The sequence below is a fragment of the Callospermophilus lateralis genome, chromosome 9 (genome assembly GCF_048772815.1).
Source record: "Callospermophilus lateralis isolate mCalLat2 chromosome 9, mCalLat2.hap1, whole genome shotgun sequence".
NCBI classification, from domain to species: Eukaryota; Metazoa; Chordata; class Mammalia; order Rodentia; family Sciuridae; genus Callospermophilus; species Callospermophilus lateralis.
Genome location: NC_135313.1, coordinates 38,345,276 through 38,367,533, shown reverse-complemented (window position 1 = coordinate 38,367,533; position 22,258 = coordinate 38,345,276). Strand labels below are relative to the sequence as shown.

General features: G+C 38.5%; 1 protein-coding gene across 4 annotated transcripts in view; it reads right to left on the bottom strand.

The window, feature by feature from the left end:
- Hecw2 (HECT, C2 and WW domain containing E3 ubiquitin protein ligase 2) overlaps positions 1–22,258 on the bottom strand; it is a 210,027-nt gene that overhangs the window by 33,741 nt on the left and 154,028 nt on the right. For all 4 annotated transcript variants that reach the window (XM_076866774.2, XM_076866775.2, XM_076866776.2 and 1 more), the window contains 3 exons: positions 19,243–19,352; positions 9,895–10,015; positions 8,327–8,440 (listed from right to left, as the gene is read on the bottom strand). In XM_076866774.2, the coding sequence (XP_076722889.2) occupies positions 8,327–8,440; positions 9,895–10,015; positions 19,243–19,352 (345 nt within the window). The remainder of the gene's footprint in view (positions 1–8,326; positions 8,441–9,894; positions 10,016–19,242; positions 19,353–22,258) is intronic.

Here is a 22,258-nt window from a genome sequence, read left to right as displayed (position 1 = left end):
CATTGGGGTCAATGTGAAGTAGAAGAAAAGATTATGTTGAGTTTGAGGAATGACAAGTGGTCAATAATGCTGAGAGCAAAAAATGCAGTAGAGGGGAGTTTGCAAGAAAGCAATTTGATCTGGTAAATTTGAGCTGAATGATATAACTGCATCTACCTATGATAAAAAGCACACACATAGATTCAAAGACAGGAAGGAAGGCAGAGAGGGAGTAAAAGCAACTGAGAAGTTGGGGTGGTAGGATTATGGGTGATTTTTTTCCCCTTAACTTGATTTTCTCTATTCTGTGGACATATTGCTTTTTTCTTCTTTCCTTTTTTTTTATAAAAAAGAAATCATCTGAGTCTAATCTACTCATGAGATTATGTGATATAGAAAAGGATCATATTTTTGGCAGAAGAGGGAGTTGGGAGACTAGTAAACAGAATAAAAATGGCTCTTACCTGTCTTAGTAGAGAATCTAACAGAATTTACACAGTACAGACTCCAACTATTTGCCTACTACTTTCTCAATTTTTGCCTTATTTGAATATATTATTTCACATTTTTCTTTAATTCCATTTTGATTTTCAATGTAGGCTTCACTTACATACGATTTATGAGGTTTCACTATGCTAGCTCTATTCCTAATATACATTAAAAGAAATACAGAAATATTAAATAAAAACTGTTGATCTTTGCAGCAGTTAAAATCTGTTCACATACCACCAGTGACGTCAATGTGCTCACACCCACACCGCACTGACTAAAATCCTGTGCGTGCAGAAAAGTGCCAATAGAGTAGACTCTCGGGGCCAATGGGGACACGGTGGGCCTGCCCCTGGGAGTAACTGAATATAATGCTGTTAACAGTGGCCCCAGGATGGGGGGACTAATGTGGGTTGCCCTGGGGACTCCCAAAGAAGCACTCTGGCTGTCCCCTGGGTGCAGGGATATATAGCCAATCTTATGCAACCTGCTTGTGGCTTCCTCTCTCTGTCCTACTTCTGACTTCTGATGCCACCAAGAACAAGTAGAGCACTTCTTCCATTTGAATGTTCTTCATTACTCCATCTTTCTTTCAACAAATACATTTTCCAATTACATTCTAGGTACTAATCTAGATCTCAAAGAGAAACTCTTTCAAAAAGTCACTTTCTGCTCTTACTTATGTCTCTATCTCACACTTCTGCTCTCTCCTGCTCCTTCCCTACCCCTGAGCATGTCCACGTCCTTCACCCTTCTGTCAACGCAGGGGCCATGGCCATCTGAGACTGAGCACAACACTTGAGGTGAGGTTTTGTCATCACAGAGCTCAGAAAAGGGTTTGGAAAGTCTTGGATGCTTTTCTCCACTAATGCAGATCAAAATTAGCTTGCCTTTTGGGACAGCCACTTTACTTTTTGAGCCACAATGAGCCAGTCAATCAGTTTAAGGCTCCAAATCTTTTGTCTGTGCTGTTTTAATCTGGGGCTTCCCGTCCTGTCTGTGTATAGTTCTATCTGCACTAGACACAGACCAGTAAAGAACAGTGTTAAATTTTACTTTGTGAGACTCTGTTTCCTACATCTTTCCATAAAGAGAATGCCAATGGCTAAAGACACTGTAGAATTTATTTTGTCCAAACCCCTCATTTCACAGAGAGGATGGAGACTGGAAGAAATCATGGACTTGCATCAAACAGAAGCCACAGACCTTAAAACAGGTGTCCTGACCCCAAATTTAATATCTGTTACTCTGAGAGCTTGGCCTTCTGGAAAATTTAAATGTTTGTCAAGACTGAAAACAATATTGTGTATAGAGCAGGGGTTAGCAAACTGTGGTCTGCAGGCCAAATCTGCCCCACCCCCTGGTTTTGTAAATAAGGTTTTATTGGAACACAACTGTGCAGTTTATGTGTAGTCTACGGCGCCACAATGGTGGAGTTGGGTAGGTGCCACAGAAAATGTTTGGTGGGCAAAGCCTAGTATTTCCTATCTGGCTTTTTACAAAGAAAAAAAAGAAAGTTGCCAACCACTGTTACAAAAAGAAGAAAGGAGGAGGGAAAAGGTCACTTTATTAAAATATCTAGTTTACTATAAATCCTCTTCTTTAGAGTTATAATCTTTCAAGAAAATATAAAATGGCTCGGGAATATATCTAATCCCGGGAATATATCTAATCTCAGGGAGTGGCCTCAACTACTAGATAGGAGATGCTTAAAGAGCATCAGTCTAATTGGTCACTGCTCTCTTGGGGTTTCAGACACTACCAAGGCCCACCATACATGAGGATCACAGACAACTGAAAAATAAGGCAAATTCTAAACAGGTCAGTGTTCTTACAGAGACAAGTGGTACAGTAAAGTACGTTTGTAACTTTCAGCTTAAAAATGCAGGTTGTTTCTGAGCTATATCTCTGATTGTTAAATAATACTGCACTTAACCAGAGTGCATTATAATAATCCATTTACGTGTCTTCCTCCCCTATACACACTACCATACCTTAACCATACTGAGAGGAGGCACTGTATCTTACTCATATTTGTATCCCAAGTCCCTTGCCTGACACACATTGTTACTGGAAACGTGGAACTCTCTAATTTTCTAAAGAAAATCTGTTATTTCCATTGTCATTTAACATCTAGCAGAGTGAATGAATTTGCACTAGTTTGCTATTTAGTGGTTCATGGATTGTGACAGGCATAAGTAATGCCAATCCCTTAAAGACCACTCAGTCATAAAACATTGCCCCAAATCACATAAGTGAATTGCGCTTAGGAAGTCCTCGGTGCAATAGCTTCTAACATGGTAAGTTTATTAAAACAATAAAGACCCTGCTGATTGGTTCCTTTTTTATGACAATAGCTGAATCTGGCTGAAGACAAATGACTGGGATCCTGAGGAGTAAAACTGAAAAGTAAAACTACTGTCTGTCTGTCTGTCTATCTATCTATCTATCTATCTATATGTATTTTTTCCCCTCAAGAGAGAAAAAAGCTAATAGCTCATCTAGGAGGAAATGTATCTTTAACTGGTCAGGATTTTTTCTGTTGTGTGTGTTTTGTTTTTGTTTTTGTTTTTGTTTTTTTAATCTCCAAAAGCATGGATGGGGTCATTCTAAAGCTAAGACAGGCTTTAAACTTTGATTTGATTCCAGTCTGAAATTTAGAACTGCATATCTGAGCGCAAGTTGTAGATTACAATTTACGCATAAGTCTAAAAATCCAATAAAACATGTCACAGCAGGGTACATAGTACATGCGCTTCCTGTAATGTCTTAGCAACCTCTTCCATATAAATAGTTAATATGACTCATATCACAGAGATCGTTTGTTACATTCCTGTTTTGCCAGTTAGGTTGGTTCCACAGTTAAAGGCTTGGCACAGAAATATAGAAACTGCACAGCGGGTGTGTAGCCACACAACAGCTGCATCTGAGGGCATTTCTGAATAAGCACAGATGTCTCTAGGGTGGCCATGTAGTTTTAAGCCCCGAGTGCTGATAAAGCATTTTAAACATCGTCACGTTACTGGGCTGGCACACCACCCCAGTTGTTAGCAGCACTCTGTGTTTGTTAAAATACTGAATTTTATTCCCCCATTCTTTATTTTCAACTAAGAATGACTGAGAACATTCAGTTACGTTCCAGTAGAAGTAGACTAAAATGGAAGAGGATGATGGCCTCAGGAATGACAACATCATTTCCTACAAGTTGGTTCAGGCACACAAGGCCTACGTACCTTCTGATTCACCACAGATATTTATAGCAACAAGGCATTAACCCTTAGCGAATTATGTAGGCCTGGTGCTAGGGGAATTTTGATATAATAAAGGTACACTTGGTGATGCCAAGCCAAGACCAAGAAACAGGAGCAGCCTTCTTTTATGAGGTTTGAGTTACATAGGTGATCCTGGGAAGGCCTCCTTTCAGAAGAAAATAAGCAGCATCCTAAGTTTAGCTTGAAGCCCTTCAGATTTCTGGGGAATTAATGAACCCCAAGGAATTAATGGACCTCGATTGACTTCTAGAAGAGGACCTGAGCAGTCACGTGTGAGAACTGTTTGTTATTTCATAAGCAGGGAGAGAGGAAAGCTGTCAGGTCTCGCCCTCCCTGGTTGTTTTCATTTGCCTGTCTCAGGAGAGGTTACAGAAAGAGCTCAACAGAAAGATAATACAAGTTCCCAAGCCCCTAAACTAAAACTATGTGCACACCTCTCCCTAGACTAAGTGTGACTTTGCAAAACAGACGATGGATCTCATATAGATGGTGCCTCATGCATAATGAAACTCATTCTTTATTAAATAAAGGTGCCTTTTACAGAGTTGGCCATGGAGAAAAAAAGAGGTGGAACAATCCCAGTGTAAACATCCTCTTTATTCAGGCCATTATTTCTTTACTGTTTTGGGTACTCAGAAGTTTGTGGCCTTAGATGCCTTATCAGTACCCAATAGCCTACCTAGCTAACTTTGGATATCACAAGAGCTTTAGTTGCTAAGACTTTTAATTGATAGGAATAAAAAAAAACCTTGAGAATATATAGTATTTTGTTGCTCCTCTCCCTAGACAAGAAACTTCTGGAGAGACCAAAGCCTAATAGAAACAGGCAACCACTGCATGCTATTTCCTGCCACATTCGACCAAGATGACTCAGTTTCCAGCCACTCTGCCACTGCTGATCTCCCCACTCCCCACCTTGCAATGCAAGATAATCAAATGAAGTGGGTAAAATTTTAATGACTAGAACAAAACTTGTAGCTCTACCAAATTAAATCACTAATCACAAGATTGTGCTTAGAAACATTGTTTGTAAAAAGCCAAGCATAACACGAAGAATTATTTTAGTGAGAAATAACAGTTGTAAGCCAATGTCTTTGTATTAATAGGCTCTAGGCTATTTTTGTATTTTTGTAATTGAAGACAGACATCTCCAATGTTCTGGAGTTAATTTTACCTAATGTGGAATTTGTAGCCATACTACAAATTTTTAACTAAATTTTTTCATCATTGCTCTGACTCTCTTATTTTAGGAATGATCCGTATATCATGTTTCAGACTTATGCAAAGAAAACGCTTAAAGCAGAGATGAAGTCTCTCTGTGAACCTGCTAATTCAAACCATTTTGGAGGTCAGGTAAATACATTATTCTAAAAAGTAAACCTCTTTTTCTTTATGCTTCAAGTAAACTATTATACCATAGTTAATGAGCCAATATCGACACATTATTATTAACTAAAATCCATACTTTATCCAGATTTCCTTAGCTTTTAGCTAATATGCCTTTTCTATTCCATGATCCCATCCAGCAAAAACATTACATGAATTAATTAAGTATCATTTTGACTGTAGCATTTTCTTAGATTCCTTTGATTATCGATAATGTTGACAATTTTCAAGATTCCTGGTGAGGTATCTCCCACAGTGTTCCTCCAATGGGTTTTGTCTGAGTTTTTCCAAGATTTGTGTGAGATTATGGGTTTGGAGGAGAGAGATCACAGAACTGCCCCTCTTATCACATCACATGAAGGGTGTCACCCATCAACATGACTTGGAACTGTTGATGTTAACCTTGATTACCTCACTTGAAAGAGTGTCTGCCAGGTTTCTCTACTTTAAACTTACTTCTTTCCCACATTTTCCACAACTGTACTATTTGGAAGAAAATTCTGTGTACAACTCATATTTAAGGGGTAGGGAGTTATGCTGAATTCTGAAGAAATATTTCACACAGATTTTTCTATTCTCCTCCATTTATTTAAACATTTCATCACATATTTAATCAGTATGAATATTTATTTTATACCTTAGGCTTTATTTATTTTGTTGCTTATATTATTCCAGGTTTGGCCTTTGGGATCTATGTCAGTGGGCTCTTGTGTCCCTTTGGCATATCCCCATCATCTTTTTGAAAACCCCTCTACTTTCGGGCAGTCTCTACAGGAATCTTCAGGGTCCATCTTGTATACTTCCTGCCTCAGTCCTAGAATTAACCATTTCTCTAAGGAACCCTAGTCTTTATATTGAAGAATGATATCAGAAACAAAGATCTAGGCACCAGATGTGTATATTTTAAAATACTCGTTTCTAGACCTAGACATGAAGAATTTACAAAATGATATGTGTTAAGGGCACTGAAATTGATGAGGGGGAAATAATAGGAAACTTCTATTTTTATCGTTCAATGGAAAGATTTGGGTAGCTTTTCAATCTGGGTATGAAGTATAATCCCCCAAAAGTTATAATACCTCAATGTGATAGGATCAATGTGTTTGAAAGGTGGCAAAGGTTCAAATAATTCAATTTTATGTAGTTTTTGAGATCTCTATTTTTTAAGCAAGAGTACTGTTTTAGTCTTTCAAAACAGAAGTCTCTGTGCTTCAATAGCAAATAAAGTTTTATGTCTAATATTCTAAATATGTGACATTGGCATGATAAAGACAGGAGTCCAGAAATCCAGGTTCAATCGGCCCTACTAGCATAGGAAGCAGATTTAGAGATCATTCCTGATAACTGAGGTCACACCTCAAAACATCCTCTCCCTTGTTTTCCCTCTGGAGTCATAGGAAGGAGACAGGTGATGGAGGCAGGAAACATGTGGACACCAAGGGTAATCAAGCACAGAGGAATCCAGCTCCACTCAGCCTGGGCCTCCTCCTAGGAACCAACGTCATCAGTCTAGATCATGAGAGACTGCTGGAGGATGACCAAGCAAGATCAGCATCTATTCTATTTAAATTTAAATATCAGTGCTTCCAAAGACTCTTCCCTGTACCTCTGAGATCTCAACAAACTGTGGTCCAAGCCAGGCACAGTGGTGCATGCTGGTAGGCCCAGCTCCTTGAGAGGCTGAGGTAGAAGGATAGCTTGAGTCTGGGAGTTCAAGGGCAGCCTGGGCATCTCAATAAATCAATCAATCAATCAATAAACAAACAAAAACAAAACAAAAATGTGGTCCCACAATGAAAGAAGGCAGTTGGAGTTCTGGGGGAGGAAAATATTCTCATCCAAACCAGACTGGTCCTGTAAGGAAATACTTGAAATCCCATGCATACCTGTGATGAGGCTAACGTTTGCCTTCCTTTTCAATGGTGCACCTGCATCTTTAAGCCAACACAAGCCTGAAGTCATTTATGCAGGTCAGCATTGAAAGACTCAGTCAACTGTCAGGCAAGCTTCTACCGAAACTTTTGTCACATTTTACTTTCTTCTAGTCAAAGCTGGGAGACAGTTATCAGTCACGAGTTGGAATGGTTAAAGTTTCAGCAGTAGGAAAAAAAATCAGGTCTGAGTTCAGGGGTTTTGTTAACATTCCAGTGCAATTCCAAGAATATTGGATAAAAGACAAAAGGCCTGGGTTTGAGTCATGATTTTGCTCTTCCCTCTATTCTATGAGCACAGGCAAGTTATTTTGTACTTTGAAGTCTCCATTTTATAACCACATACTGCAAGGTTAAGTTTTTTTGGAAATCTTCTTTATTCCCAGACATGACTGAGAGTGATAGCCTTAAAATGATCCAAATCAAACAGAAACAAAGAGAACAACATCAGAGTTCAGACAACTATGTGGAATTTTTAAAATTCCCTCTAGTGTCTACAGGGAACTAAAGATGGTGCTGAGACCTCAAGTGAGGAAAGACAGAGGGGCCCCCTGAGTGGGGGAGAAGGGCGAAAAGAGGGATGAGTGCTGTCAATCCAAGGTGACTTGCAACAACTGAACAACTGTTGTGTCTATTTGGGTGCAACAGACACTGTGGGAGTCATCACCCTTTAGTTTCCTAACTCTCATCCAGGTGAGCACACTCATAGAAGAGTCATGAAGCTGGACACCTTGGTCTATGGTAGGTGTGCTGCCCTCCCAAGGGAAGAGAAAACCTGGGGGTGGAGAAAGAAGAGCCAAGGCCCCAGAGTGATTGCGGTGGAAGCCACCTGGTAGAAAAGCAGAATTCTAACTTGTGATGCTGAAACTGAGCTTATTTAACAGGTGAAGCAAATTGAACCCAGCACTCGAGGGCAGAACACAAGATCTTAGATGTTAAAATGCAATTCACTGTTGTTTTTCCCCTCAAAGTCTCACTTTCTTCCCTTTGAGAGAAAGAGAGATGGAGAGAAAGAGAGAAGAAACCAAACTAGTCTCCTGCTCTCAAAAATGATCATAGCTGCAAGACTTTAACCAAAAATTTCTATGTCAAATGATTTAAAAACCAGAGGAAGCCTTAAAAAAAAAAAAAAAGCTGAACTGTTTAAGTGTATGAGAACAGCACTTCCTGCCAGAAGGATTTCCTGTTTCAGGCAACCACAGCGACATGGAGAAACATCCGCCCTGCACCCACAGCCTGTGTTCCCCAGCCACTTCTCTGTTCTCTCACCCTTCCTCCCCGACGAAGGTGACATACAGCTTATTCCTCTGTAGATCTTTTCTGGAGTAGCCCATAATCTGATTAAAAGCATCTTCTAGCAAGTGATCTCTTCGGATAATTAACCTGTCCGCAAAGAGACAATTGGGAAAACACAGATTATTTCCTCTTCCTTATCTTTCTAGAGCCTGGCACCTGCTATTTAATTTCTATTTACCACAATTAACTAGGCTAGAGGTAAAGTTACTTAATACCATCACTGTCTGCATTAAAAGTACATACTTGTTCTTATTTCTTAGCAGCATTAACAAACATTACATAAGAGACTTGAGGGTAAATAAAGTGCCCCACCTTTGGTCTGAAAAACATCCTGAGAGTCTTTTCTGAGTGGCCAATCACTTATCCAGAAGAAAAATGATCATACAACAATACACATGCACACACGTGTGCACCCACACACTACACAAACACACACAAACTTTTGTTGACTAAATGAAGAACAACCCTATGAGGTAATGCTTTAAGCCTGAATGCCCCTAGACAAGGAATTCAGTTACCAAATGCTCCGAGAGAAGACTCTCTCTGGAGAACCAGGAGAAGGGAAAAAAGTCTGTGTCCTCCAAAGCGGAGGAGTTTACAATTGTGCTTAATTTAATTTTTAAATTAAGCCAACCTTGAGATTCCCTAAGGGGTAGATAAAAGCAGATGATGCTCATGGCCAATTAATTTACTTGTGATGATGACATTAAAGTGATCCTGCCACAGATATCCATTTGCCCTTCATGTAAATGATAATGGACCAAGAGAGGACAGGGAGGCTGGGTGCATGAAACCGGATGGTCCAGATTTTGTAAGTCAAGTACGACACCATTACAGCTCAGAGAATGATGGTGTTGGGGATGGGGAGATGAAGGTGAAATTGACAATGAGCCCTCCTATGCAGAGGGGTCAGGCACCCAGGTCATAGTGATGCTTCAAGGGAGAACCCCCTCCCCTGCCCTCTCTAGGTGGCATAGTGAGCTGCAGTGGGGACATGGGGAGGAGGGGAAGAGTGGTAAGTAAGGAGTGAAAGCAAATCTAGGCCAGACCACATGATGAGGATGTTTCAGTGTCCCACTGAAAGGAGGGTGAGAAAGGCAGAAACAACATCCATGACCCATTCTCTTGTAGATGAAAGTTGTCACAGAGAATGAAATAGAGCTAACCATACATTCAAGTCAGCTCAGGAAAAAGTAACATGCTGTGAAAGACACTGCAATAATTTAATATCTAATGACTATCCAGGAAGCCAACAGAGAGGTACTCTTTGGGAGAAAAAAAAAATTAATCAGCTTTTTATTTTGTCTCTATTTTTACAAGGAAAGCAGTAGTGCATTCACTGCTGGATTTCAAACCTTAAGCTTAATCGTATGTTAACTCTACAACTACATCTTACATGATACTGTAATTTACAGATGCCAAAATAATCATGCCCACTAAAACATAGGCTCATTGTCTCGAATCACAATTTCCTAAATTCCCAACTATATCCCATCCTTAAACCATCTATAAATCATGTGGTTTGTATTACTTTGACTTACTTTAATTTCCCTGGGCCTTGTCCATATCCTTTAGTCTCTAACTTCCTGTAAAAGTTCCTTAGTTTGGCTTCAAAATCTCTCTTGTAAGGGGCTGGAGCGCGGGCATTGGCACGTTGAGTACCTAGAGGATACCATAGAGGAGGACAAGCTGGGGTTGAGCACTGTCCTTACCTTCATCACATTGCCATGAAGAAACCACCCCCATTAACAAATAAAACCAGTAATACTTTCAGCTTCTGCTTCCCCTCCTCTCCAAGTTGAAGGATATAGCAAAGCTTAACCAGGGTCTTAAGTGACATCTTTGTGGCTTTTTGGTTAAGAATGAAGATCCTCTTTGAATAGTTACAGGATGCCCATGTTTTTCTCAAATATGTTCCCCTTTTTACTCCAAACTAATATGAGTCAAACGGAGTTACTCATGTCCAGTGGTTAACTGTTCAGGATGAAGTATCTTTTCTTGCTGCTGAAATGATATCATGGCAATTCAACAGGAAGCTACTGTGTGAAAGTATGTGGCATTTAAGGCAAGAATCGTCAGTTTTTATCATTCATTGGACATTCCTCACCCCCCAAATCCACAAAAGGTTTATTCACATATGCACTATAAAAATAAGAAAGATTTCAGATATATAATTATGTATATTTGTTATTGCAGGGTAAGGTAGTCTTGGTATAAAAACCATTCAAACCTAATTGCAGAAGGTACTTGTCTTCTGGCTGCACAAAGAGTAAATAATAGTGATATTTATTGCATTCCGAATGCGCCGAGTGCAGTGAATAGCTACAGAATATTTAAAGATACTGATATCATTCAGTAGCTCAGTATAAGAGCATCACAGTTTCTTCCTCTTTCCACAGAAAAATCTGGCTTTGTGTCACAAGGTGACTGAGCAACAACTTGGGATATTAAACTGATGATGAACAGGGGAGTCAGACACAGAGACATGAAAACAACACTGGATATTTCCACCAAATACTTCCAACTCAATAAAAGAAACCAGAAAACACAAATTGTGAAGTCTTGTTCATCACACACCATGTAAGTTCATGAAAAATTTCCTTAACAAATGAATCAGCTGTTATTTATTATTAGTTTATTATTTATTGCTAATACTGTGTTAGATTCAATCATGGATGCTAAAAATGAATAAGGTAGGGTTCTGGCATGACTATCTTGGTTGGGGAGACAGAATTAAAACATAGAAAATAATTAGAGCATAAATCCTAAGCTAGGTGGTACACAGATTATAAAGCAGAGGTGACAAACCTATAGCCCTTGGACTATCCCCAGTCCTATAAATCTATTTTGTTTGCCCCACTTGTTTTTCTTTTTTAAGATTTAAAATTGATTAACGACATTTAAAAATTTAGGAGATTTCAAGTTTTTTTTTAAAAAAACTATGTTTTTCTCTTGAAAATTATTTGGGAAGTATTACAACAACCGGCTCGCATTTCCCCGGGGAGACAGGAGCAGCTGTTCTATTAAACCAGGCCTGTGTTCTTCCCTCTGCCACAGCTACTCAATGACACTGGCTGCCTGACCTCCTAGTATTTGTTTTTGATATTAGTGGTATAGAAAAGTTACAGTGATGTCACAGAAAAGTAATGAGCACAGGTGGAGATTAAAATGAAAAAGACCTAAGGAGGGAGGCTTAATTGAAACCAAACCTTGAAAATGGAGGAGAATCTCTATTCTATACTGGGACAGGTCAGGAAGAGCTGGAAAAATGATTGCTTCATATTCAGAAGATGCTGAAGAGACCCACTAGCCTGGAGTGGAGGGGGCGTGCTGGGGAGTAAATGGGAAATTAAATCAGTCAGAAGTGCTGGAGTCAAATTAGGAGAGGAATTTTAAAAACCTAGCAGAGGAGTTTGGCATGGTGCAGTGAACACTGGAGAGCCTTTATAGGTTCTTCGGCAAGGGAATAACATACAAATGGTGTTTCATTAACAAAATTATTTTCAGAGTGTGTTGGACCGATTAAGGGTGGGAAAGAGGAAAGGAAACTAGAGGGTGGATACCCAGTTAGAAATTGTTGCAGCAACCAAGGCCTGAGGGGATAAGGACTAGTCAGGAGGGTGGTGACTCAGAGGAACATTTACAATGTGAAATATGAATTGGTAACAGTAGAAAAGTAAGGAAGAGGAATGGGAAACCCCCAATAACATTGCTTTTCAACAATAACAATAGCTATCATTTGTTAAGTGCCTGCTATATTAGGGATGATGCACTTTACATAGGGATCTTGAGAAATCCTCCCAAGTCTATGAAGTGGCTGTTATTATTATTACTATCATCATTATCACTTGGCAACTAAGGAAAACAAAGATACAGTTTCTTGTCCAGGTCATATGCCACTGATAGTAGTAGGTTTGGGACTGGAGCCAGGTCAGCTTGATGCTAAAAGCACTTTGGGAAATGATGCTGGTGGAGAGAAGCATGTGAAGCCTTATACATACTGAGCTGGAGATGACAGCTGGTCAGGTGGATGTGCTCTACAGGTACTTGACAATATAGTACTGGAGTGTGAGTGAGAGACCAGGGCTACACCAGTGGACTGCATGAGTTAGTGTATAGGTGACACTTTGTGCAGTGTCTGCTGCATAAGAAGCTATCATTGTTATCTGCATAGAGGTAAACAGTAAACACATGGGGAAATGTGTTGGGGTTTTAGGAATGGATCTTGAAAAAATTGACGACTGATCAGTGATCTGTCTGGAGATCTGTTTGTACAATTAGGAATCTTTTACTCCAAAAGCTAAGAGTTATGTCAAAAAGAAAAAAAAAGTAAACTTGACCTTAAAAGATCTAAGAAGCAGAAGAGACTCCTAGCAAGATCTCAGTCTTGACTGCATATTAGAAGCACTTAGGAAGCTTTTAAAAATTCCGAAGTTCAAGCCACACCCAAAGTGCATTACATCAGAATCTGTGAGGGTAGGACCCAGGCATAAGTGTTGTACACAGCTCTCCAGATGGTTTCTCTGTGCAACCATGGTAGAGAACTAAGATTCTCTTTACAGGAAGATCAAATGTAACCAGCAAAACATGTGGGCAGCATCCAGGGGTTAACCCAGGGGGAATGCTTGCTGCATGCGTGAAAGACACCATTTGCTCCACAAAGGAACATGAACTCCTTGAGCATGCTGCTGCCCTCCTGGGTGGATGGGGGAAGAGGGCAATGAAGCACAAATCCTTGATGCTCCAGTCTAAGAAACTGCAGACGAGCAACCCAGACAGCTCAGAAGACAGCCACAATGAATCAGCTTTTAAGAGTACAATCATTAATAGAGAAGAGGAAAATGAAGAACAAAGGACTGAATGAAAATCTTTCAAGACTCAAAAGAAACATGATTCTTTAAGAGTTGATTACTTTAAGAAACAGCACATACACTAGGGCTGTATAATTTGAGATGCTTAAAAGGATGTGGGAAATACCACAATGCATTCCAGCACTATCAGCACAGACATAATAAAAATTAGCTCTGACTTCATTCACACGCTAGGTAAAGCGATTTCATTATGGAGGCTCTGGAGACAAATTATTCAACACAAAAATTCTTTTCCTAATACGTCTATTATGAAAAATCACTTATATATGCTTCAGCATTTAAAAATTACAGTAAACTATGCTTCTGGTCTTTGTCAAATTCTTAATTACAAGTCAGGTGCAACTGCCAAGAGATTCCAGGGGAGGAATAATGCTACTTCTGTTTTGAAAACCAAAAATGTTCCTGGAAGCTTCTGCTAACAGTATTGTATGGGAACCATAACTTCCGGTAAAGTTCTAGGATAGGATGTTCTCACAGAGAGGTGCCTGTATGGTCTTCACAGTCTTACAAAAGGAAATCAGATACCAAAGGTCAATGTTGCATCTAGTAAGTGATCAAATGAGGAACTGACTTCATGTATGGTCAGCATTATACTAATCATTTGGAGGAAAATATTTCAGTAATAGATATTAGTGGTTTTTTTTTTTTCTTCTTTGTCATTGCTAGGCACACCTAAAGAACTTTCATAGAATGGTACAGCATTTCTATTACTATTAGAAAATTTCTATACTATTATAGAAATTATTACTATTATTAGAAAATTGCAAATTAAAGAATTCTACCTGACAAAACATTTTAAACGACACTAGAAAAATGTTGGCGTTCAACTCCCAAGAAATCTCAGTCTTTTTTTGATTCTGGTGTGCAACTTGGAACTCAGATGACTTTGATGACTAGCACTTGCCCTGCACTGGATAGGGTTTGGAGCTTGGCCTAATCCACAACAGCTCTAGGCCTCTGTTTTGGGATGACTTGGAAATCCCCTTCTTTCTTGGTTTATTTTCCACCAAAAAAAAAAAAAAAAAAGAAAGAAAGAAGCTCTTCATATGATTTAAACAACAACAACAACAACAACTCCCTTTGTGTATAAACAAACTATTGAGCATTACAATAATTTCGGGAAGCCTCCACCTTCTGAACCATAGTTCAACACTGAAACTGACGGAAATAATAAGATAAATAAATAAAAATCAAAACCTCAAAACTAGCTGGCACAAAACAAGTGCTGAATCTCTCACATTTTTGCTTTATTCTCTAAGAGTAGTAAAAGGCCCTTGGGTCATTTTTTTGAGTTTGTGGATGCGCATGTACATACCATGCATTGAAAACAATTTGATGCTCTGATTTCTCAGACTTTGGCAAAGAAGCAACTTATAAAGGGAATGCTGACAGGCATGACAATGACGGGCATCCTAATAGGGGTGAGAACATGGAGGACTACCGAAAAGCAAAAGCTCTCTATTGCTAAAGACAATATCTGAGAGGAGAGAGATCTGGGGGAGCAAGGGGGAAGGGTATAGAACAAGCAGTTGGTAAGATGCTAAGACTCTGCAGGGAGAGAAAGAGGAAAAGAAGATTTTATGAGAGTCCCACCATGTGTTGGATGAAATAATAGCTTTTACAGCCCATTCCCTCAAGACAACCTTCAGTAAAGACCCTCAAGTTGCTCTCCAGGGCTCTCTGAGTCTGTTTACTTCCTCTTAGTGTGACCTTCTGCAGGTCCTAGCTTCCCGTTGAGTCCTAGTCAAGTGACCACAGCTCTGCACCATAATAGGCACAATGATCTCCCAAACCATGAAATCTCCTCAATGAGCTGTGTATATGAAAGCAAGGAGAAAATATAATGTACTTATGAAGAGTTTCAGCAAATAGTGGGTTAAACAAATTCTCGTGTAAAGTCATAGCTTTGATTACCTGGAAAATTCACATAAGGGAGCACATCTCCAACAATATTAGATAAATTAGGTGTTACTGCATTTAAATTCCTAGAAATGTTCACTTAAATAAACTTCTGGGTCCCCTATTTGGCATAATAAACCATATGGTATTTGCAAAGATCTTTTCCTTCAGGCAGAGCAGAGGTTGGGATTGGCATTATAAAGGTCCTAGAAAAATGAACCTTCACATTCCAAAATTTTGACAAATTTTAGGTGAGCACTCTAACAGCTGCAGAAAGCAGTGAGTCAAAGTTTCCAAAGCCCCTCTCTCTTTTGTATGTGAAAAGACCCATAAATGTGCTTGGAATGAGGAAAAATGTGGAAATACTACCAGGTTCCTGGGCATTCTGAATGAAGCTCATTAAAATTTATTGTTGTCGTAATTTTCACAATGTTATTCTCACACCACTTAAAGGGGTAAAATTCCACTTATGATAAAAAGGATCAGGCCACTTTAAAATATTAATTTTACAAAACCTTCAGGAATACTGGTAGAAGAAGATATTTGACTTAAAGAAACAGAAGATTCCTCCACAAAGGAAACGAGGCTAGCAAGTCCTGCTCTTCTATCATGTGGAATTAGTTACAGCTACTTCCACTGATATCAGGCAGTACATCCCAATCTCAAGATCAAACAGGGCCCATTGAAATAGAGTAGGCCAAAAAATGTGGAGATGATTCTTCCTGAAAATTAAAACCACCACAAATGCTGCTAGTAATTTAGACATATTTGGATTACACATGTCTTTGGAAAATGTTTAACTCTAAGCTTCTAGAATGCATTTTAGGACCACCATGGATTACTCATGTGCATTTGGATGCTAAATAAAGAAGTAAACAAGGTCACCATTTTAAATATTTGCACAATACCAAAGACTGTTCAGCCAGTCTTTAAGAGCATACTTTGTAGGGCTCCTAAGAGAATCTGGTGATCTACCTTTTTCTGAGGAAGGATGGGCCTCAGAAAGAGCCTAATGGAAAACCCTGATGGCATGAGTGATAATCTACATGGCTTCATTTCTTTAACCATGAAACATCAGATGAAACTTTAGCAAAGGTTTGTTTGCTTGTTTTTTCTTTTCTTCTCTATCTCTCTCTCTTTTTTTTTTTTTTTTTTTTTTGTGTATGTGTGTGTGTGTATGTTACTGAGGATTGAACCTCCCAGGGTCTAGCACACCCCCAACTTTTTTTTTCACATTTAAATTTTATTTTTAGACAGGGTCTTGATAAATGGCTGAGGCTAGCCTTGAACTTGTGATCCCACTGCTTCAGCCTTCCTAGTAGCTAGAATTCTGAGTATGTACTACTGTGCCCAGCCTAGCATAGGTTCTTACTAAAAAAAGACCTCCCTGAATGACTAAATGCCTAAGCAGCCAGCTCTGCAAATCAGTAAGACATGGGTCCAGTTATGAATGACTCATATATGGCCAAACTATGCTTCTTGGAAGAAAATTTCCAGAAAGAAAAACAAAAAAGGATAAATTAACATTTCTTGGAGGTCTGCTAAGTTCCAGCACCACAAAAGGCCTTTTTCCAAAAATAACCATCAGAGGTAAAGTGACTATTCTTATGTCCATTTTATAGAAAAAGAAATATTCGAGATCAGGGAAGGAGGTGAATTTACTTCAAGTCACACAGCTGGTAAATGACTAAGGTCAGCTGTGTATTCCATCTGTTTTTCCCCCTATATCTTTGAACTTACCTGTAGTGTCAAGAATATTTCCTCTCACCTGGTGTCATCTGAACAGTTGTCTCCAACTCTTCCAGAGTTGGCCCTTGCTCTTCCTTTCTGTGTCCTGCCTTCCCAAAGGCCTGTGTTGTGATGGCTGCTTTTTGCCTCATTCAATAAACCATTCTCCTTCCACCCACCCTGTGACTGCTCCATGTACATGCTCAACTACCCTACCCCAAAGACCCTTTCTTCACTTTCTCCTCTGCCTTTCCTTTCTCATCAACTTCATGCTTTGTGAAAACAGCGTGCCACACTCCTGGCTTCTACTTTACATCCTGCATCATTCTATAACTGGACATAATCCAGTTTATTAGTTCATAGACGCTTTAGCAGAGATCGTTTTTAACTTCACAATTTTAAGATCTAATGGTCTCTCCTCAGACTTCATCCTTCTTGAAACCTTTGAGCATTTTTCTCTGTGAACTGACTCCCCTCAAAAGACTTTCCTAATTCTATGCCCAAATCCATCGGCTCACCTTCTTTTACTCTCCTCAGCCCATCACTTAAGCCCTCATGTCACCATCAACTATTTTCTCTTCTTTTCACTGGCATTCCTCCCTACTTCCTCTAAACTACACTCTGGGCTTCAGTTACCACCAGTACACTCAATTCCTGGCTATCAACCTCTACTTCCCTCCATGACTATTTTTTCCAGATGTCTTTGTGTATTTCCAGCTGCTGGTCCAAAGATTGCTCAACAGAATACATCCCAAACCAAATTCATTTCACGTCTCACTTCCAGTCCAACCTATTTCCCCTTCTTGGTAAATGGTGCTGACATCTACCTAGCAATGTAGGTAGTAAGGACCTTCGATTCTACCTTGACTCTTCCCTGTTTGGACTCAAAGTCCTTGTCTCTGCATCCAACATAACCCCTGCATTTATTCCCATGTCTTCACCCCGTGCCCCTTTTATTCATCGTGTCACAAGGCTAACGTAACAGCTTCCCAAATGGTATCTTGGGCTCCAGTCTCTCATCTATTCTCCATACTGTCACCAAACAAATCTATATTATTGTTATTCTTCTGTTTATAAGTTTTCAGAGGTTTCTCATGGATTTCTCATTGAGATAAGGCTTCACTGACCAACTGGGCCTACTCTACCTTACCAACCTGAGCTTTCAGACCTCCTCTTCACTTGTAACTATTAATTTGCCCCTAACAATGCTTTTCCTGCTCCTGCACCTTAGGTTATGCTTCCCCATTAACTAGAAAGTTCTTTCTTTGGTCTACTTGGCAGATTCCTATTCATCAGCATCTAAGGGTGACTTCATGTCTGTTATCCTCACCTTCCCCAAACACCCCACCCCCAACACTGAAGGAATAATTGTTCCCACATCTGCGTTCCCATACAAGCTCTTCATTACAGGACTAACAACAGAGTTCAGAGTCATTATTGACTCACTACACCTCCATGAACCCTTCAAAGGCAGACTGCATTATTCATCTGTATACCACCAGGGTTTAATTCAGTGCTTGGATCATAGTTGGATGCTCAATAAATCTGTGTTATGAGAGCAAATTAATAGACCTCTTCCTGTTTGCAGTATTCAGTTATGCTACAGCTTCATTATCATAGCAATATGTGAAAACACATGTGATATATCAAAGAACATACAGTGCTTTTAGTGATACCCTGGATGTTTGAATTTCTATTGAAACAGTTTTAAATTTTATAGCTGTTAAAGTGTGAAAAATTCATTGCCTATAATAAGGATAAATATAGTCAATGTTCTGTCAGAATTATGTCTACCTTCCTTTTTTTAAAAAAGACTCATTTGTTAAGTTTCATTTTCTACCGTTCATTCATCCATCCATTTACTCCTTCCCTCCTTCATTCACATTCATTTTCAAAAGAGTTTGGGTTTACAAATCTGAATTTATCTATCAATATGCTCTTTCTGCCCATTCAGCTTTCTTTTTGTTTTTCCTATCTAATACAGTTAGTGAATACTGAAGGGGAGAATATCTAAGTCCATGACACTGAATAATTTAAATTCAATAATATTTCTTGAGAATGGAGACTTTATTTTCCAATTTTCCACTGGCACTTTATAGATCCCCAAAACTAACATAGTATTTTGTACCTAGTATTTTCCAAGGTGTATAGGGCACCACATAACATAACAATGAATAAATTCTATGGAAGCATGTCGTACTACTAACATTTATCCCCCTGTTCATCATCTTTCTGCTAAAATGAATCCCCACAGAAATAAGCTATTTTTAAGAGACAACAAATGCTACACAACATGTACCTTATGCCTACACTAGTCCTTTAGGAAGGAGAGAATATCTGACTTTGGGGCATACTCCTCAGAGAATTCACATGAGCAGTAAGTGGACTCACCTGGTGAGTTCTGGGGAGATGACACGGGGGAGCCACGTGGGGACTGACAGTAGCTGGGGTGGAGTAAGGCATGTGGAGGCACATATGACATTATCTCTTCTTCAAATAAGCTGAAGAACCACAAGAAACAAAATGCATACTTTAGTCAAAGAGGTGGGGGAAGCCTCCTTTGCACAATGAGTAGGAAAGTAGGAGAGTCTGTCCTTCACAACAGCCCATCCCTCAGAGGTCCCTTGTTCTCCACCACCATGACTTACAGGTATTCTTCCATAGTTTTGTATTCTGAAACATATCTATATAGAGGAATGTATAGATGAACAATGCCTCCTACATTGTTAAAAATTATATAAACTAAGTATATAGCATTCTTGATTTGTTTTTTCTCATTCAACAATATTGTTCTAATTCTGATGTCTATGCATAAGGATCTCGTGTATTCCTTTTGTTTAAAATATAGCAGGCCATTCTATAAACATATCAGTTTATTTCTCTATACCTCTTTGGACAAATATTTACTTTTTTCAAAGCACATGCTTTTATCCTCTATGTGTCACCTTGAATATGTATAAAAGAGTTTCTTAAGTGTAAATGTAGCATATACCTAAAAGTAGTTTCTCAGTAAACACACATATGGCTTTTCAACTGTACAAAATATTACCCATGTGCACTCCAAAGAGATTGAAGAAACCACAATCCCACCAAACCCAGGTAAAATGAGAGTTCCTATGTCTCATTTGGTATTATCAGAGTTTTTGAGTTTTACGATCTTCTATTGTGATATGGTATCTCATTATTTGAAATTGCATTTTTAGGATTATAAGAATTTTTCCATGAATTTATTCGTGCTCCAATTTCTATGAAATGCCTTTTTTTATCTTTTTTCCATTTTTCTTTTGGGTTTCTTCTTTTAAAATATTCTAAGGGCATTCGTCATCTATCATGGTGCTGACATCTACCTAGCAGTGTAGGTAGTAAGGATCTCGATCTCTTTGTTCTAGTGCTGTGAATTTATCCTTTCAGTTTGTTACCTTTCTTTATCCCTTGATATGTGGTATCTTTTATTATATAAATTTTGCAATTTTATGTAGCTAAATTGATTAATCATTTCCTGTATGAGTTCTGATAGAAGCATAAGTTTTACATGACTTGAGTTATTAAAAGGATACAGAGAATTGAATAATCAACAATAAATGCCATGGGTCATTTAAAAATTCTTGTGTTTTATAATAGCCATGTTAGATGGTAACTTTACACAGGTTGACTTTGAGTTGAAAGTGTCATAAAGCTGTATTATTTCTATATTTCGGCTCACTGAAAATCAAGTACATTTGTACTGAGGTGATTTCCCTTCTTAAGAAACAGACAAAATACAAAAACCAACATAAAATCTTCCACTATGTACACAATAAATACTCTGCTTGAGTCCATAGTCACTGATTGAAGCAAATCCAATACCAAAGTGGTGTAAAAAATAAAGAACTGAGGATAAAAACAAAATACCCACATTTTTAATAATCATTAAACTACAAGCAGGTACGTATAACACATGTATCATTGTGTGCTATTATTAAAATAATAAATACATTTGGTCACTCAAATGAAGTAAAACATTTTTATGTAACAAAAATGGAACTACTAAATAGAGGTAGATTTTTCATACCACTCTAAATAATCATTACCTTCAGAGAACCTGTGTATTTTCCTAAAACAGGGGACATTGTGACCTTGCCCTTTATACAAGAGTTTTCAAATACTGTTGAATTCAACCACATAATACATAGAAATTCATGCAAATTACAGTATTTATCAAAGAACAAAGTACAAATATTTGAAACTTTAGGGTAGTAAAATATGTAAACTTAAACCATCTAGAGATTATTTAATTAAGGTTAGTTGAAAAATATTCATGACTTTTGCTTTATAATAGTTCTTACTAATTCCAAAAGCAGAATTCTTGGTTTAAATGAAAAAAATAGATTTCTAGAATGAAGCAAAAGAGTTATTTTCTAGCCAGAATTTTGTAACAAAACTATTTGGTCACCAAACTCTGAAAGAAAGAAAGATCACACTCTGATGTTAACAGGCCAGTAGTCTTCCTGACCATGTAAGCACTATATGCTGCTTTCAGAATTAGCTTAGTTTACCACAGAAGAGGAGCCAGGCCATCCCTAAACTGAGAAGTGACACCTCCTTGCAGATTTTGTTCAAGGTCAAGTGGAGAAAAGTAGCTGTGGAAAGTGATGACATCCTTTAGAGTTATGCTTCAACCACACAAAAAACTTTTGGGCAACAATACAAGGGATAAGCTTTTGGCAACAATCAAGTGGTCAGTGTGAAATATGGCAACATAGACAGCAACCATCAAGTGGAGAATTAGAAATGGCCAGAGTCAAGATCATCATAAAAAACATGAATGGTTGTTAGCACTCAGGGACAAATAAAACAACGCCTCAGTGGCTCAGCATGACATTCCCTTAAATTCTTCAGAGGCCTCTGTGGTGGGTTTCCCAACCACTAGGTAGAACAGACCTTTATTTTACTCTGGCTTGCCTACATTTGAGAGATGATATTAAAACTGAGAAAGTCTTTTGAAAACTTGACAGTTTCCCTTCTGAACTACTCTAAAATTTAAAAACCAAAGCCAATCTAACCATCACAAAAGAAAATACAACTGGTCGACTTTATAAAGGGCTTTCAAGTTGGCAGTGAGTGCCAGGGACCAAATTTCAACTTTCTGATCCAATTTCCCAAACCTAAACTCATAAAACCACAAAGTAAATAAGTAATATCTTGAATCAGCAGAAAGAAACAAAACACATTTTGAGAAAAAAAAAGAAAACATAAAGATGACCTCTGTCCTGCCCTGAGGAGGTAAGCCGTATGTAGCTTCTTTGGTTACTCTTCTATTCCATTCTGACCAGGACATTGTATTCATTCATCTCTATAGTCTTTCCCTTCTCAAATACCACATCCTTTTTCCAGGAGGGTAAAAACAAAATTAAACAGATCTCTGTGG